This window comes from Grammomys surdaster, unplaced genomic scaffold (genome assembly GCF_004785775.1).
Source record: "Grammomys surdaster isolate TR1022 unplaced genomic scaffold, NIH_TR_1.0 126153, whole genome shotgun sequence".
In the NCBI taxonomy this organism is placed as follows: domain Eukaryota; kingdom Metazoa; phylum Chordata; class Mammalia; order Rodentia; family Muridae; genus Grammomys; species Grammomys surdaster.
Window position 1 is genome coordinate 3,582,451 of NW_021620961.1, and position 18,942 is coordinate 3,601,392.

The 18,942-nt window shown below is 32.1% G+C and overlaps 1 protein-coding gene across 1 annotated transcript in view; it reads right to left on the reverse strand.

Annotated features, from left to right (window-relative positions):
• Ncam2 (neural cell adhesion molecule 2) overlaps positions 1-18,942 on the reverse strand; it is a 407,262-nt gene that overhangs the window by 88,077 nt on the left and 300,243 nt on the right. Inside the window, exons 10-12 of the mRNA XM_028757240.1 lie at positions 8,595-8,782; positions 5,721-5,817; positions 2,076-2,140 (exon numbers count right to left, since the gene is read on the reverse strand). Of these exons, the coding sequence (XP_028613073.1) occupies positions 2,076-2,140; positions 5,721-5,817; positions 8,595-8,782 (350 nt within the window). The remainder of the gene's footprint in view (positions 1-2,075; positions 2,141-5,720; positions 5,818-8,594; positions 8,783-18,942) is intronic.

Sequence of the window (18,942 nt, forward strand, 5' to 3'; positions counted from 1 at the left end):
AGAGAGAGAGAGAGAGAGAGAGAGAGAGAGAGAGAGAGAGCATTACATGACTATGGTTGTATGCGTGCGTATACAAACATTTTATAGAAACAGAAAAACACAAAAACACATAAATAAAAAGTGCATTAAATTGGAAGAATGATAAGCATTATCATAAATATATTTTGTAAAACATTTTACTTGTTTTAACAATTATATGATTAACTTGAGCCAAGAATTAAGGCCCATTCTCTCACTTTTTGGATAGCTAAAACAAAGCACTACTTTGTGCTAAATAAAGTTTTAAAATCAACCTGAGAAGTTAGTGAGATCCTATTGCAAATGGAAATTAGGAAGAATGCTTGAATTAAGGACTGGTCTCATGTGTACAAGGTCTGGTTCAACATTAAGTACTGAACACAGAATTTGCAAAATATAGAAAATTAGGTTTTTATAATATATGTTATTACTTTATGTAATAAATAATACAGAAACCTAGGATTATTAACAATAAAAATTAAAATAAATGGTTCTTAGCAATATCTAATTTAAATTACTAAGTCATCATAACATTACCTTGATTATATTATTATACAAATCAACTAATTACTTACTTCAAACTTCAAAGAAGTTTAGGTAGAAATTTATCTTTGTCCTTATAATCAAAAATGTCTTTAGGAATAATTATTACAAAGTCAATACAAATAGCCTAAGAAAAAAAGTTAAATAACCAAAAATTTTCTGCAATGAAATTATTGAAACTTGTATTACAAGAACTGTGAGGATGATGTAAACATACTAGCAGTATCTGGTTTATGTTTCCTAGTCATTCAGAAAAACATCATTAAGTGAAATTACACCATATAAAACACACCACATATATTATAGGAGTGAGGAACTGGAAGAGAACTGTCGATTGTTCTTTGGTTGTGATGCAGATCTTCTCAAGTGTAGTTTTTTTATATATAAATTATTTTTATTTTCTTTATGATTGCGTTGTTTCTATGGAGTCTTGTAATGTTCCTGATGAATTTTAGGATTTTTTTTCTGTGAAGCATTTTTATTGGTAAATTGATTGAGCTATATTGAATCTATATATAACTTTACATAGATTGGGTCTTTTAAAAAATAAGAATATTTCCAAGAATAAAGCATATACAATTGTTTATTCAATTTACTGTAAGCTATATTTTATAGTTTTTATGTGTGTGTGCAGATATTCCCTCTGCTTTAGCTATTTAGGAATTGTTTCCTTAATTAATTTTCAATCATGTTGACAGTGCTAGCATATACAAATTTTGCGTATTAGTGTGTTTACTGATTTTGAGTTCTGTTACCTTTTATAATCATTTATTCTATCAGCTTTTTGGGAATATTTAGGGTTTTAAAGATAATATTATGAAAACAAATACAAGTTGGAGGTGAGTTTGAAGTGAGTTATAATTCTCCTACATAACTACTGTAGTTATGATTTTCAATATTATATTAAATAAAAGTGGTAAAACAAAGCAAAATAAAAAACAGACAAACAAATATAAAACCCAGTCAATTTTGTATCATTCACTTGCCCCTACCTTTCACTATAATGTATCTGTGTGTTTGGTAGACATGCTCTCTGTATCAATTCTTAAGCTAGTGTACACTAGAGCTGGACTTCTTGTATTATGTTATACAATTCGTAAGGCAAAGTTATAATGACCGAAGCAACATGGTTCTACATTTTCCTGAGTGTGTACTTCCTAAATTCTGCTGTGTTTGCTTTTGAGAACTAGATATCTAAGAACTTGGGGAGTTGATGACAAAGACTCTAGCCAACTTTTCCATCTTCAGATTCAAACAACACATAGAGTAGCATTGTGACATGAGAATAAATTGGTATTTATAAATGGTTTGTTTAATCCAACCTTAGATCCTATCTTTTAGGATCTGACTTAATATATTTCGTATTTTATAGTCCTTTCATTAATCATATGGAATGAAAGTCCAAGTATTCCTTGCCCATATTCATTTTGTTAGTTTAAATGAAAAGTGGTTTCCCCCAGCTTTGGACACCAGAAGTATTGAATCTCATTCTCAGTTTTTTTTAGGAGGCTCACGCAGACAACAGCATCTGCAAACATTAAGGTGGGAGCCCATCTTCTAATCTCCATATAAGACATGGCTGAAACATCAGTAGTGTGATAGTTTGGCAACATAGTTTTGCCATCTTCATTCAATGGTGTCAGCCTTGAACTCTTGATCTCGCTGGAGATATTTTGGTATCTGGGACCTACATGATGACTACTGGGACCTACATGATGACTATTTTTTTCATTTGGTTTTTAAGGTCTCTAATATTTTTCCATTGAACTGTTCAGTGACTATCAAGATGTCAATGGGAATTTACTTTTTTTTGTAGATAGGCAAGTCTTGATACTCTCATAAGCCATATGAACACATACATAATTTTAAATTGGCATCTTCAACAATGTCTCATTAACCAATACAGTATCACACATTAAACCCTTCGTATATTGGCGAATAATTACAAGTAGCAGTCTGTCTGTCTATCTTTTTGTCCATCTGTCTCTATCTATCTATCTATCTATCTATCTATCTATCTATCTATCTATCTACTTTCTTTCATCTATTTATCACATATCATCTGTTTATCTATATATGCATGTATTAATAAATACAGTAAGGCTCAAAAATGTCTAGAGAAACTGCTAAAGACCAATTTTCCACACCATATGTTGAGGTTGAAGCAGTCTCTTCTTGTTTAAAAAAAGTGAATTCTGCACTATGAATAAACATCACAAATCTTTAATTTTATATGCCATTGATAAAAATTATAAATATATTTAAAAGAAATCTGTGACTTGATCTTTGATCACTTGTCTATTCACATTGCCACACCCTGAGCTGATCATGGAACATATTTCTGCAGTCCTCCACTAAGTGGCTCATTTCAAAGTATTCTTACTCCTTTACAGCACAGCACTTCTGTTGCCAATGTCACCTTGACCCGGATAGTCTTTCCCTTTTTACTGGCCCCATTTCTTCTTTCTTATTCAGTGCCTGTTCAAAAGCTCACATCTATTTGAAGCTTTCCCAGGAACTCCAATCAGAAATCAATTTCATGTTGCCAAGTTTTTGATTTCAAGTTCTATTGAAACTCATACGTATTGAACTCTAACTTAGGTAATAACTGGGTATCTTTCTTGTTCAACCTTTCATCCCTGAGATCCAAAAGAGTATATTGCACCTAGATGAAACTCTCCACACATTGGTTGAACGAGTAGTTAACTTGTGCTTAAAAATTGGTCAAACAGATTTTAAAGAATATCATTATTAACATAAGTTGTTCTTTCCTTATGGTATGGTAATTATAAAATCAAAAGACTTTGTGATTAGTCACTGAACATTTCTGTCTGATTAAGGAATTTTCTAATTATATAGCAATATGTACACCCTTCCAAGATATTTCATGGAGAGAAATAGGTTCAGAATCAGTTGATAAACTGAGTATTTCAAATCAACGAACTTAGAGCTGTTTTATGGTACAATACTATCTGTTCACATAGACAACTGGATGGATTATGATTCTCTATCTATAAAATTCTGCTCAATTGACACAGCTTAACCTCTAATCAGGTCACTACTCTTCGAAGTGACTTCTTGAGTTTTATCTCTGACATAGAGGGAAATATAGGTGGCAGCTTTATGATATTTGTGAGTTAAATCAATCTTGGAAAGAAAACTGAAACATTGAATTTGACAGAGTCTCTATAGGTTAAAAAGATGAGTCAAATATGACAACCTGAACTTTAAAAATGGTAAGTACAGGCCTTGACCTGAGGTTAAAAGAAATCAATTGTTCAGTGCCAGTATCTGAGACCTCACTTAATAGCAAGAAGGAAAAAAGAAGCATGTCAAATAAGTTACCAGAAAAATGTTAAAAATGTTATTTATAAAAATTGAATGCCTAAAATAGTCAAGGTACTTTTCTACTCACCATACATTGACTCATGATATCAAATTTGTGTAAGTAACTAAAAATACATTGCCATATTAACATCTATTGAAAATAAAATCAGCCAGGATGAACTATGTTAAGGCTATAATAACAGCTATCTTCTACCTTTGAGCACTTGCTTTGTGCTTGGGGGTTTGAAAGCAAAAACTCATATTGTCTTATAGCAGTCCATTTAGGTAAACCCATGTATGTCTTTTGTGGCACATGGCAAAGAAACCAGCGCCAAATAGAGGTCCCCATATTTTAGCTGCTGGATATGTCATTTGATAATAGCTTTCTTCTCTCAAATTCCTTCAAATTATCCAAGACAAGAACTCAAGAGAAAGACCTGTTAGTATTTAAAGAAATATATTGTTATCATGATTGCAACATTATATGTATTATATATGAACAAACTCAGTGTATTATAATATACAATATTATACCTTTCCATTAAAAGCAGAATAGAAACCTGATTCTCTATGTTCACAGGGAGAAAATGGTGATGCTTGTTGATGTGGCCTACTCTGGGAAGTCCTTTGTACTAGTTTCCGTGTTCTCATGCTCATTGTGAAACCATAAGTTGCTCATAGTTGTACACAAGCATGTCTAAATGTATATCTGACAGTCCCTGAGTATCCATTCTATCTGGCATAGATGAAAATAACATTGAATGAAGTTTTTGAACTGTATGAGAATTATGGTCACAACTAAATATGGTTCAATTAAGCTAAATATGTCTGTCATAATGTATTTATCAAGCCATTCTTCAGCAAAGAAAATAGCAAAATGGAGCATAAAGCATAATCTGTGCAATTCACAAAAGCAAACAGTTGCTTTCTGTGTGCTCTATCTCCATAATATTATAGAATCAAAATACTACTATTTACCATCATCATGTACAGGACAATGTTCTAACATTTTTAACATTTTTAAATATATTTTGTAAGTAGCAACATTTCTAAATAAAAAATATGCCTTCAATGTAGGAAGCAGTATTAACAGTCAGTGATTTTATACAATATCTAAAATGCCATTTATTAACAATATTTGAACCACAGATAGTTATTTTTTCAATATTACATTATTTTGTCTCAAATGTATATATATATATATATATATTAGGTTATTCTGTGCTCTTTTGAATGGCTCTCAAAGGCCACATATCTTATTTTCTCATTATTTGTATTGAAAATTCATATATTGATTAATGAAATATATGATAGGTTTTCAATTTTAAAGTATTCCCTATAATGACAAATTAGAAATAATTTTAAATTATATTTATTGCATTATTTTCTCATGGAATTTTCACACACTTTCAGTAGAAGAAACTCATGACTATTGAGTGATTTGTACTAGATTTCAATAAAACTGACTTAATTATGAATGTTTTGATGTATGTATATTTTGAAGTGTTCTTTTATATTATTGTAAATATAATTTTATCTCAAATATATATTACCTATTTTAAAAACCTAACATATATATAAGGCGTAATTAAATTTAAAGTGAGCTCCAAATATTAAATGGATTCTAAATGTTCACTATTCATTATGTAAAATGTTTTTGTTCTAGTTTGTAAGTCTTTTATTCTTTTAAATAATTTCTCATATCATGATTTATGAAGCTATAAATATTGTTGACTACATGTAAAATTAGTGGATAAAACTTTATTAACTTAAAACTCCGTTTAAATATAAAGTTATTTTATGAATATCAAATATTACTATCCTGTACTCACCTGCTAACTCAAGAATATATTCCTGAAATCTTGTGCCTATGCGGTTAGTAGCAGTGCAGTTATATCGTCCAAAGTCATTGTCTGATGTAGGAGCAATCTACAAATAATCATATTAATAAAAATTAAAAGGCTAAAACATCAAAGAATATTTTAAAATCTGAACCATGGCTACTACTTGTATACTTGTTCAATTATTTTTCATATGGCTACTCATAGAACTCTTTATCCAGCAAGCATTACTAAGTAGTGCAAACATATTTAACAACTATTATTTTTTGTGACTTTAAAAATGTCACATAACCTTTCCATTCTTTTTGTTCTCTCCAAACATGCCCATATAATCTCCTTTCTGTCCTTCAATACATGGCTTCTTTTCTTTAATTGTCTTTACATAAATACCTGTATGCATATTCTTATTTCTAAATGCATACATGACACCTGCTCAATTGGTATATTGCTAACATTTTACAGAAAAATCCACAAAGCTGGTCATTATAAGTTGAAGTGATTCAGGCTCTATCTATAAATTCATTAATTGGATCAATGTCTTCACTGTGATGCATCTAGTCAATAGCAAAATTATTTATTTTCTGATAAGTAAAGCATGTAGAAAATTTATCTTGTAGTCATTGTAACTCATAGCAACTGTAAACTTGAAAACAAAATGTTTCTACTAAAAATAGGTTCTATATTGTTTTCTTTCTTTAGTAGCTTTTGTTTTGAGTTCTTTTGTTGGCATGGTCTCAATCTGTATCCCATGCTGACCTCAAATTCACTATAAGCTTACTGAGGATGACTTTGAACTTTCTGTGATACCCTTGACTCTGACTTTGAGGTGTTGAGAATATAAGCAAGCCACTATGCCTAGTTTTGGATTCATTGTTTATCTTCAGACCTGGTTGATTTTAATTTTTCATGAAAGATATTTTGCAAAAAAAAAAAAAAAGAATGCCTTGTAAAAGTGCTACAAACAGAATTTTAAAATCTGTAATAATTACCTCGGTTCCATTTTCTGTTTGTTTAGAAAAAGATCTGACCTCAGTTTCACAGATTAAAATCTATAATTAAGTTAATGTTCAGGGCTTTAACTGTTGAAAGTTGGGGACAATTCTTTATAACTCTAATGTGCAGAAACTTTTCAGTTGCAGTTCTTCAAAGATATTTGATGATGATACAAATAATTTTCAATTCTGGTAATCATTTAAAGAGAGACTATGCTAATAACAAGAAATGACCATTAATTTCAACCATATCCTAAAAGAGAGAGAAATGACCTTATGGTAATGGGAAGTTATTGAACAGAGAACAATTTTTGAGGTCTACTGAAGATGATTATTCTGAACAAGTAGAGTAGAAAGCACTGTCTTTCATTGCTGGTTAGCAGTCCATCTAAAGAAAGTTCATAAACTTAACAGTTTAGTGCACTGTTTAACTCCTTTGAAAGTTTCTAAGATGATTTAGAAGCTCATTATCTTCACATATGACTTTTAATAAACCAATGTAATTTACTAATTATAATTCTATTACAAATAGGCTAGAAATTTTTTTTCTTATCCCACAGTCATGTGAGACTCTAGCAGAGGTTTTGTTTGTTTTAAAAATTAATAGTCTGTAAAAAGACATTTCCTCTAGAAACATTTTCAAAAGGCTCAGTTTACAAATAAGAAAACTGGCTGGATGCTGAATTGAGAACTTAACAGGAAATAATCGCTGAATTCATAGATTGCCCCACTCCTGGACCAAAGCAACCAAAAGGCCTGGGATTTACAAATTTATGACAAGAAATTGCTTTCTTATGCTATCGTTAATAAAAACAGAAATCACTTAACAGAGCACAGATTGAAAGAAACAGCAAATAGGTGGGTATCAGGGAAAAAATGAAGAAAGTAAATAAGGAAACAAACAAGGAAGAATTAACCAAGCCTTCTTAGAAAGCAATATGGATCTTTCATCGAGCAATGGTTTTCACAAGGAATTCATTGTGATATTTGGTTTTGACTGACAATATCTCTATACTTAGGATAGCCTGTGGGTGTCCCTACGAGTATGTTTCTTGAGTGGCTTCTTAATCTGGGCAGTACCATCCTATTGGCTGGGATTAGGACAAAAAAAATGAAAAAAATAGTAAAAGCCATCCAGTACAAACATCCTCTTGCTTTCTGCTTCTCGTCTTATATAAACAGACTTCTCTACTACTTTGTCACACCTTTTAATGCTCTGTACAAGTGTATAATGCTAAACTACTACTACCTAAACAGTCTGGAACTCTGTACCAAAATAAATCTTATATTAAGTTATTCTTTCTAAAGTTTAGTGATAATGTTAGAAAAGTAATAAACTAAACAAGTGAAAGATTTTTAAAAAGAGCTTCACAAAATATAAGGTAAATAACCAAAAGTATATTATCAAATATTAAGTGAAAATTTAAATAGTTCCAACAATTACATAATCACTGATATCCACCAAAGTGCCTTATTTGGAAACTTATTCTAGAATTACACATTATTAACCACTGATAGCTTTTATATGCCTATCAAAGAATAACAGTTGTAAATAAATAGTCAGTGGAATTATCATTATTAAAGTTAAATATTTGACTCTTAAAAACTAAAGCATTATATCAGTTCTACATTCTTCTCTGAAACGAAAATCATCATACTTTACTTTCAAAATTTGAGTTCATGTCAAATATTTCTGGATATATGAAGACAGATCATTCATAATAAATAGAATTTTGTGCCAACACAAATTAATTTTTAAAAGGTAAATATATAATTTACATGATTATTTCAATGTATTATTATAGAAATTTTATTCTATTCTTTCATAATAACTGCTAAAAATATCATTATTGATGTTTATGTAAAAGCTTACCTCGAGTATCAACTTTCTTCCTACACTGTGAGTTTTTAAATGAGTTGTATTTTTAGCTGGTAAGACCAATTTCTCTCTTCTCCAGTGGATTGATGCAGGTGGATTTGCTTTCACATCACAACTTATATTGATTGGATTTCCTTCCCAAGAATAATACATTGTCTGATTTGAAACAAACTTAGGAGCATCTGTAAGATAATAATATACAAATGGACATTATAATATCATGATTTAATTAGGACAAATATTTGTAATTTTTTCTTGCCAACATAAAATATACATAATAGGAGACAGAGATATGGATCAGTGAATAAAGGTAATGGCTTTTCTTTGTGATGTCATAGGGTGATTTCTGGCACCCTTACCATTCACCTTTTACCATTTCAGTTTCAGGAAATTCCATACTCTCCATAGGCAATATATACATATAATGCACAGAATACATTCAGAAAAATAAGTAAATATAAATAGAATTCATAACATTTATAATTTTGTAACTTTTATATTATATTAAGACTCATGAAAATATATGGCATTGGATATTTACATATTTCAAACAAAAAATGGTGAATTGTTCAGATAAGAAAAATATTTAGAACTAAACTTACTGTTAATGTTCTGATTATTTATTGGTTAGAATTAAAGAATACATAGCCAGGATTTCTGAAAGCCTCCATGATGTAGAACATGATGTGTCTCATTCTGAGAGTTTAAACCATTATTTAACAAAAGTCAATGGTTCTGCTACCAATATTCAATATTGTGCTAGTTACAACATTCTACAAATATTATGCGGCATGTGAGAAGCCTTAGTTTTCAGAACAAGATTATTCAGTCTTTCTCTAACCATTCCTATATCAATTTTAATGATACTATTCTAATACCAGTTCCTGTAAAAATAAATTATTTGACTTAAAGTGCATTCATATTTGCATACAAAACTGTATAATACTCCATTCTGTGCCTTGCTTACTTCACTTAATATACATTCTCTAAATAACTGCTGTAATTAAAAAAATTATCCATTTATGTATTTACTTGAGGTCACTCATAAGTTAATTGAACAGATTGGTTGCGTCCAAATCCTGGCCCTGTGAAGTTTGTTGCCATGAATTGAGAAAGAACTGTTTTCCCTTTCTTTCAATATACATACACTAATGGAACTGCTCTATCCCATTTTTTTCTATAATATTAAAGAGTATGTGTGTGTTTAACCTCCTTACTGTTTTCTATGACACCTTTTCCTCTTTATGTCTTTCATGTCAAACTGACAAGGACATGAAAACTTAATACTATCTACTCACACTGAGGTGGCGTGAGTATTTTTTGTGGTTTGAATATACACTTTCCTAGGCTACTGTGAGCATACATCTTTTAAGAGATCCATCCCAAGGAGAGGCACCAAGGCCTGACACTCTTACTGATGTTATGGTCTGCTTACAGATGGGAGCCTAGCATGGCTGCCCTCCGAGAGGCCCAACAAAGAGCTCACTGAGACAGATGCTAATACTTACACCTAATTAATGGACTGAAGTTGAGGACCACTGTGTTTGAATTAGGGAAAGGCTGAAAGAATATGTGGAGGAGGGTGGCCCCATAGGAAGACCAGCAGTCTTAACTAACCCAGATCCCTGAAATTTCTGAGACACAGAGCTACCAACCAGGCAGCATACACAAAGTGATATGAGGTCCCTGACATATACAGAAGAGGACTGCCTGGTCTGGCCTCAGGGAGAGAAGATGCACCTAACCCTTGAGAAACTTGAGGCCCCAGGCAAAGTGGCAAAGCCTGGCGGGGTTGGGGTTGGGGGTGGGAATATCCTTTTGGAGATGGGAGAGGAGGAATAGGATGAGGAACTGTAAGACAGTAGACCTGGAAGGTGATAGTGACTGGATTTAAAAAATATATATTAAAGACAATTTAAAAATAATAAATTAATAAATGAATAAAATCGATTTAACTCCACTGACTATTTGAAAATCTGGTTGCAGTCATATTTTTTGTTAAATAGGTTTTCTTGCTCCTTGTGCATTATTTTTTTACTGTTAATGTTTAATTTTCTCAGATTTTCTCCAAAGCTGTAGTTGATCTCTCCTGTTAATTTCCGTTGTGTGGAAGCTTTTTAAATAGTCTCAACTGTTTGCCTCTCACTTTCTCACATTGCACGTAGCATCTCATCTAAATATTTAGTGAAAAAACATTCTCCATTTTTCATGACTTGACAGCTTCAGTTCTTAAATTTAGGTCTTTAGTCATTTTACAACTAATTGTTAAATTTTTTCCTTGATACTTTTTTACACTTATATGTAATATATCCTGAGTACTCTTTTTGCCATTCTTGCCTGCCTCTCCTCTTCCTCACAGATTTGTTTCTTATATTCTCGACTATTCATGTTTGAGACGAATTTATTTTAATGATGGTCATTGGTGTAATAAATAGAATGTAAAGCAATTCATTCAAACTAGATGAGTTCTGTGATTTATATAAAACTGGAGACAATGACACTCCCTCAGAACCTATTGTCAGACAATACATCAACAGTAAGAGGTAGGGGATTCTCAAGCATTTCTTCCATTTATGACTTGTATTACCATTGCTTGCTCTATGCATACCAACAGCAACTATTCAACATTAGTATGTTCATGATTACAGAAGTTGTTTCAAATCTGGGATTTATTTTGCAAGATAAACATATCACTTTCTCATAAATATTTCACATGTGTACTTTGAGTTTTCAGTACAATTTATTACAAACATGGTCATTTTTGCAATAAATGAATATTATTGATATCTTTATTAAAACAATGCTGACATTTGTTTTGATTTCAGGCTCTGTACTCTAATAAACCCACATATTCATGTATATGCATATAGATATGCATATATATGATTATATCAAATTCAGGCTGTATTAATACAGTACTGAAATATCTTGTGCATTGGTCAGAATTGATAAGATTAACCAAACACATGACAAGTACTAGAGAGGAAGGAGAGGAAAGAGAGAAGAAGAACTCACAAATAATATTGGCATAACTGCAAACAGCTTCAGTCATACTGGATTTCTGTGTGGAAAAGTCCCAGAAGGCTACATATAAACTTACCACTTGATTTCTATCAATCCTTGGCATATGTCCAATGATGCCAACAGCTTATGCCATAGATACTCAACCATACTTCTTGCTAAGCTATTCACAAGTGTAAAGGAAATGAAAACAACTCAAATGTCCTTCAACTGATAAGTTGATAATAGAAATGTGGAGCACATATAATCCAGTAGCTTCACACATTTACCTATCAGGAGGAAATAAGGAGAATAAGTAGAACCCAGAAGGGGTCTACAGGATTAATTCACGAGGGAGGTCTACAAAGGATGACAGAGAGACAGGAGAAAAATGGTACTAAGGACATCTGAAAAATGCATAATGAATCATATTATTTTATTCTTATTAAACATGCTGTGTGTGTGTGTGTGTGTGTGTGTGCGCGCACGCGCATGTGCACACACACACACGCTAACCATCAAGAGCCATAGACCATCTAAAATTTTATATTAGCCATGAGTACCTGTTTTTCATATTTTTGCTTCCGGAGTACAAGAAGTAGTCAGGACAATATGCTATTGTTGTAGTCCTTGGTTGCCTCCCTGGCACTGAAAGTAAATCTCTGATTCCAAAGGTGCCATCCTCCTCAGATACAGGACTTGGAAGCTCAGAACTCAGATATGACTTGGAAGCTTTCTCTCTGAGCACTAAGTTCCATAACAACAGAGGATGCTATGCAGGCATCCATAAGAAAAAGTTCTACTCAGTTGCAATGCTAAGGAACCCCACCAATGATCAACAGGACACAGTAACCCTTTGTGTAGCAGTGGCACTTCTGTCTTCGTGGTAACCAAGGTTGTCTCATTGAACTAAGTCCTGCTCAATGGGGGTCTGTTGGAGAATCATGTCTGGAACTGGAAACCTAGCCAATCCCCACCACCCCAGGGTAATGAGCTTATATATCTTAGAGGCGACCCTCTTATGATCACTTTACTAAATCAGTGCAATCCATAACTGTATACTAAAACTTTATTCTTATACCCATAGATAAATGTAGCTGTCAGTATTCTTGGCAACAGATGGAGACCATTATAGAAAACCACCTGCTCAAAATGACAGATTGTTCTTTCTATATAAAAAGATAAACTAGTGTTTTAAGATATATATATATATATATATATATATATATATATATCACAATTTTTATATGTAGACATCCATTTAGAGGCACTTAGGTTGATTCCATATTTTGACTAATATAAATAATACATATATCTTTATCATGTGCATTTATTTTCCTTTGGTCATATACCATCAGTGGGATAGCTAAATCACACATTAGTTCTACCTTAATTTTGGAGTTAATTTTCCATGTGGTTTCCCATGATAACTGTCCCATAAAAAGAGTACTCCCAAAAGTGTACTTGAAAACATCTTTCTTCATATAATTTTTAGCCCTTACCTATTATCTTTTTTTTGTTTGTTTTTTGAGACAGGGTCTCTCTGTGCAGCCCTGGCTGTCCTGGAACTCACTCTGTAGACCAGGCTGGCCTTGAACTCAGAAATCCACCAGTCTCTGCCTCCCAAGTGCTGGGATTAAAGGGTGCGCCACCACCTCCCGGAATCTTTTTTTATAATAAATAAAATAATTGAGATCATATCTAATTGTTAATTTCATGTACATTTCTTAATAACTAGAGATATTGAAAACCTTAAAGATCATCTTTTGGATGTGTATGTTTATTTTTTTGTTGTCAACTTAGGGTATTTTCTGACTTTTAATCAGGCTGTTTTCTTGTAATTGAGTTGTTGGTAGGTTCTACTGTGATCTATCAGTGATGACAACCCAGGAAAAATGACTATCTCAGCAACACTGTACATAACAGTTAAAAAACATGCAAGATGGAGAATACATGCTCCTGGGAATGCTCTCTTGGACTTCATATGTATTATCATAATTAAATTTTATTCTTCCTTGTTAAATATAATTAGTTTATTTTGGGCATGAAATCATTAAATTTTAACAATAATTACTATTAAGAAAATGTATAGAGATAAGTGTAAAAATGATTTCTTTCCTTGTGAGTGAATTATGAATACTGAAAATTGGGTATGAATTCCTATCTTTTCCTGTACACATGTTTTGAGCAATTACATTTCATAACTTGAAAACAGATGACAATGCATTCAGGAATAATGTGGTAGAAAACTGCATTTTGAGCCAAACATTGACATTACCTTCTTTAGAAGTTATATCAACTTTAGTCAAAGTGTATTATATCAGTTTCTTCCCTCTCTCTACTACAATCATGTCCAAGTAAACCTCTCTTGAGTCCCCTTAAATTTAGGGTTTCTTTGTTAATGATATGAATAAAAATGTATGCACCAATGTATGACTTAAACTTGTGTAGTTCATTTAATGTTACTTGCATGTGTATTATTTGAAGGCTAGCTATTTGATATTCAATAACCAAATATGGGACTCATCCTGAGAAGAGACTATTTACCAAACTTTCACAATTATTCACATGCCTATATTTGTCTAGGTTTAGAAACCCATGAAATTACTGCCTCCCATTTTCTTTGGTAGAATATTTATTCATTTTGTACTTTGTCTAGCCTTAGCTTAGCACCACAGTGTTGAAGATTTATAGGTGATACCTCACTGTCACCTCTGAGACACAACTCAAAGCAGACTTTCTGATCCTCTGGCTCTCAAAAGTTTCTCCCACCTATTCAATGATATTCCTTGACATTTAGAGTTGTCTTATAAATGTATCAAGTTGGGCTCAGAGTGATGTCACTACTGGTCACTTGTTTCTAAATAGTATAAAACATAAGTTGAACAAACAGCTGAGGGAAAAGCCAATAGGCAGCATTCCTCATAGTCTCTTAATTCAGTTTTTTTCCAGGTTTCTGTGTTGGTTCTTACTTTCTCTTCCTTTCAAATAGGACTGTAAGCTCTAAGACAAACCACCCCATCTCTACAGAATATTTGCTTTTGGTCAGAATATTTTGTTACGTCAATACAAACTCTACAAAAATAATTCAGAAAAATTTACTGCATAGTTCTCAATTTCTAAAAAGATAACCCAGTTAATTTTTATCAAAAGTAAAACCTATCCAGACAAACAGATCCCATTATCACTTATAAATGGTTGTAGTTTGATAGGAATAACCACCATAGAATCTTGAATTTGAATGTTTGCTCATAGGAGGTGGTATTATAAGGAGACGTGGCCTTATTGCAGTTGGTGTGGCCTTGTTGGAGGAAGTATGTCACTGTGGATGTAGACTTTAAGGTCAAATATGCCCCAAGCCTTACATAGTATAACACAAGATCTCCTGCTATCTGTAGATCAAGATGTAGAGTCCTCAGATCCTCTGGCACTATGTCTACTTACATGCTTCCATGCTTCCTGCCATGACGATTATAGACTGAACTTATGAAATTGTAAGCCAACCTCAATTAAATGTTTTCCTTTATAAGAATTGCTTTGACCATGGCATCTCCTCACAGCAATGCAAACCTTAACTAATACATAAATATACACAACAAAAAGAATCTGGAATGTCTATTAATTGAATATATTTGTTTTGCCTGGTGATGATGGTGCCTACATTTAATCCCAATACTTGAGAGATAGAAGCAGGCAAATCTTTGAGTTTGAGGCCACCCTCATTTTCAGAGTGAATTCTAGGACAGCCAAGTATAAATAGAGAAACCTTGTCTCAAAAAACAAATTAACAAACCAAAACCATAAAAATATTAATTTTACTTAAATTGTATTGATCAAGTTAAAGCACTTCAAACTACCCTAAAATCATGGGGTCTATAATAAAGAACATGTGTGATTAGAAAAAAATTAAAAAGAGCTATAGGGTTAAGTTTTTCTCTAAATGACAAATCATTGGAAAATATAAAAGACAACCACTGCCTTTCTGCAAGTTAACAAAGTAAGGTTACTGTTAATTACCTCAGATGTATAAATTTTTTTCTCTACATAGAAATTGTAAAGGAAATATGGTTTATAATGATTTTTAATGGAGATAATATTAATTACCTTTTGACTATTATATATATTAAATATAAAGAATATACCAATTAGTTATTTAATGCCAAGTGGTAAATCCTATAAACATGTATACAAGTAACAGCATATAGATTGATTATGCTGTATTTATATTTTAACAATATGCATATATATAACAACAATTAAAGAAAATTAATATAATGTGAATTTGAAGAAAGTAGAGAAGGATATGTAAGAGGATTTGGAAGCAGTAAATGGTGGGGAGCATTGCAATTATACATAATCTAAATTAGATAATTTTTTAAAAAAATTAATGGTCAATAACATTAGCATTTCTGAATATAATATACAATTATAAAATTAAATACCAAAAACAGCAAGTACTATGAATATTAGTTTTCCCGTCCTTTCTTCCCTCATTTCTTTCTTCACACCTTTCTTTCTTTCTTTCCTTCCTTCCTTCCTTCCTTCTTTCTTTCTTTCTTTCTTTCTTTCTTTTTTTTCTTCCTTTCTTTCTCTCTCCTTTCTTCCTTCCATTCTTCGTTTTTCCTTTGTTTTCTCAAGGCAGCAGTTAGCACTGGAACAATCTACACAGTTCAGGCTAGCCTCCATGTATTGAAGATTGTTACTAAGTCTTCCAAATACGGAAATAAGAAGTATGTCCCAACACAGCCAAGATTGAAGTCTTTAAAAATCTAATAACTGATTTTTCCTATTATTGTTAAGATGCAATGAGCTCTAAGTCGAATTTACTTAAATGAATGCATCTGTGTAAGCAGAAAGTTGAGCTTGAACATTTAAGATATTCTTGTGCGAGTGATATTTATTGAATTTCTCATTCAATTTTACCAGTACCCACCCCCAAAATAGTCCTGTATATCAGTTTCTAATCTGTCTGTGTTTTCCCATTCTCAGAGGTTCCTATTCACAAAACATGACCTGCTCTCCAACCCAGATCTTATTAGAAATCAGCAAAAGTTCTCCATTCAGATGGGCACTAAGAACTTCCTGTTAATAATAGCCTCTTTCTTGTTTTCCCCCTACCTCACAGGTTCTGTTGCTCATTTCTTTCCTTCCACTTTCTGACTTTAGTATTTGCTTGAGGCAAACTTTTCACTTTCTCTTTGCATTTCTGTCTCTTGTCCTGAAATTGTCTAGATATGATTTTTTTCCCTGAAGGCTGACCTGCATCTTAACTCTGACTCCAGATAATGCTGATAACAAAAAAATGTCAGAGGGAGTGGGAGCTGAAATACCAAATATTTGACCTTATTTCCATTAAGTCATGAATAGTAATATAAGATAATTGACTATACTAATATCTAATAGTCACTTAATGAGTGAAATTACAAAAATGATTTAGGGAAAAGAGCTATCTCAGCAGTTAAGTATGCCTGATATTCTTCCAGAAATTGCTGAGCACCCAGATTAGTTATTGTAAAATCACCTACAAATCCAAGGATCTGACATTGTTTTCTAGTTTTTAGAGGCACTCATATACACCACACACACACACACACACACACACACACACACATACACACACACACATTAAAAATTAATAAAAGTTTAAAAGATAAAAAAATATGCTTTAAAATTACATTAAGAATGTAATACTTTGTATTTCTTGAAGAAAATTTATGACACCAAGTCTGACAAATGAACTCCTAAGGCATTTGCATACTGCAAGGAATTCTTTTCTTTCTTTTCACCATATTTAGTGAGATGGAATTATGATGTTTCTTACTATCATGATTTAAATGAGAATGATTCCCTTATAAGTTCATATATTTGAATGCTTCATCCTTAGTTGGTAGAAATGTTTAGTAAGGATTAGGAAGTATGCTCTTGTTAAAAAAGGTTTGTGACCAAATATGTTCTTAAAGCTTTTGATGTCCATACCAGACTCAGTCTTACTCTTTCTTCCCAATACATGCAGAACAAAAAATCTCTTTGCTAATGTTCCAGTGCCATGTCTACCTGCCAGCTGTCATGCTCCTTGCAATGATGGCTATGTTCTAACCCTTGAAACTATAAGTAAGTACCCAATTAAATGCTTGCTCTTCTAAGTTGCCGTGGTAACAACATCTCTTCACAGAAATAGAAGAGTAACTAAGGGAAATGTCAAAATGTGAAAGTTCAGAATCAGAAATAACAACAATTCTTTTTTTTATTTTGTTGCTGTTTTGAGAGCCTTTCCATAATAATTCACAATTTAAACAAAATCCATAAATTTCAAGGCATGTTCTTATGCCAGGAGTCATCATGTAGAAGCTAAAAACTAGCAAGTGATCTTCCAGAGATGGTTCAAACATGGACTGTAAAGTTAGTGACAGATTTGCAAGGCTGAAGAGATTACATCTGAGGAAAGAATCCTGCAGTATGCTTTTCCTGTATGTATATATATATATATATATATATATATATATATATATATATATATAATCACTAGGTATTAAGTCACCCTTTGGAGCAGATCTCTGCAGAAAAATGAAGATATATTGTCTTGCTATATAATTATTAATGATGATCCTATAAGGATTCCTAAAATTATATTAGTGATTATTAAGCTCTTTTGTAATAAGACTGCTCTTAAGTTCTCTCTGATAGTCAAAACAGAAAGGAGAACTCTGCTAGTCTTCAAATGTCATGAGTTAATTGCTTCTAAGATTAGCTTTCAGGCATCTACAACTTAGAGCATATTCCAAGAGGTCGTAAAACAATTAAACAAAGGCCATAAAAAGGGAAGTAAGGATTTCATGTAGGTCCAAGGATAGACAGTAATATTGACTGCATTTATTTATACAAAAATTCACTAATAATTTAGTCACAAAATTATGTTTTTTAACTCTCCATGAACCTGTTGAGCTTTGGACAGATAATGAAATTTTAGCCAGAAATTACTCTTAAAGAATATACATGTTAACATTTTGTGTTGCAATTTTCTATTTCAAGTTATGTTTTGAATTTTTGTGTAAACTTGAGGTGAACTTTTTACCATGTGATCAGGTTCTGAAAGATGTGTAAATGCAGAGGACAAAGAGCATTAGGAGGACTTTTTAAACAGAACTGCAGAAGAACATTTTAGAGAAAAGAAACTTTTAGAGAACTTTCTTTAAAAAGTTTGATAAAAAGCTTTTAGGTAATATCATCCTGAGTGAGATAACTCAGATCCAAAAGGACATGCATGGTATATACTCACTTATAAGTGGATATTAGCCAAGAAGAAGAAGAAGAAGAAGAAGAAGAAGAAGAAGAAGAAGAAGAA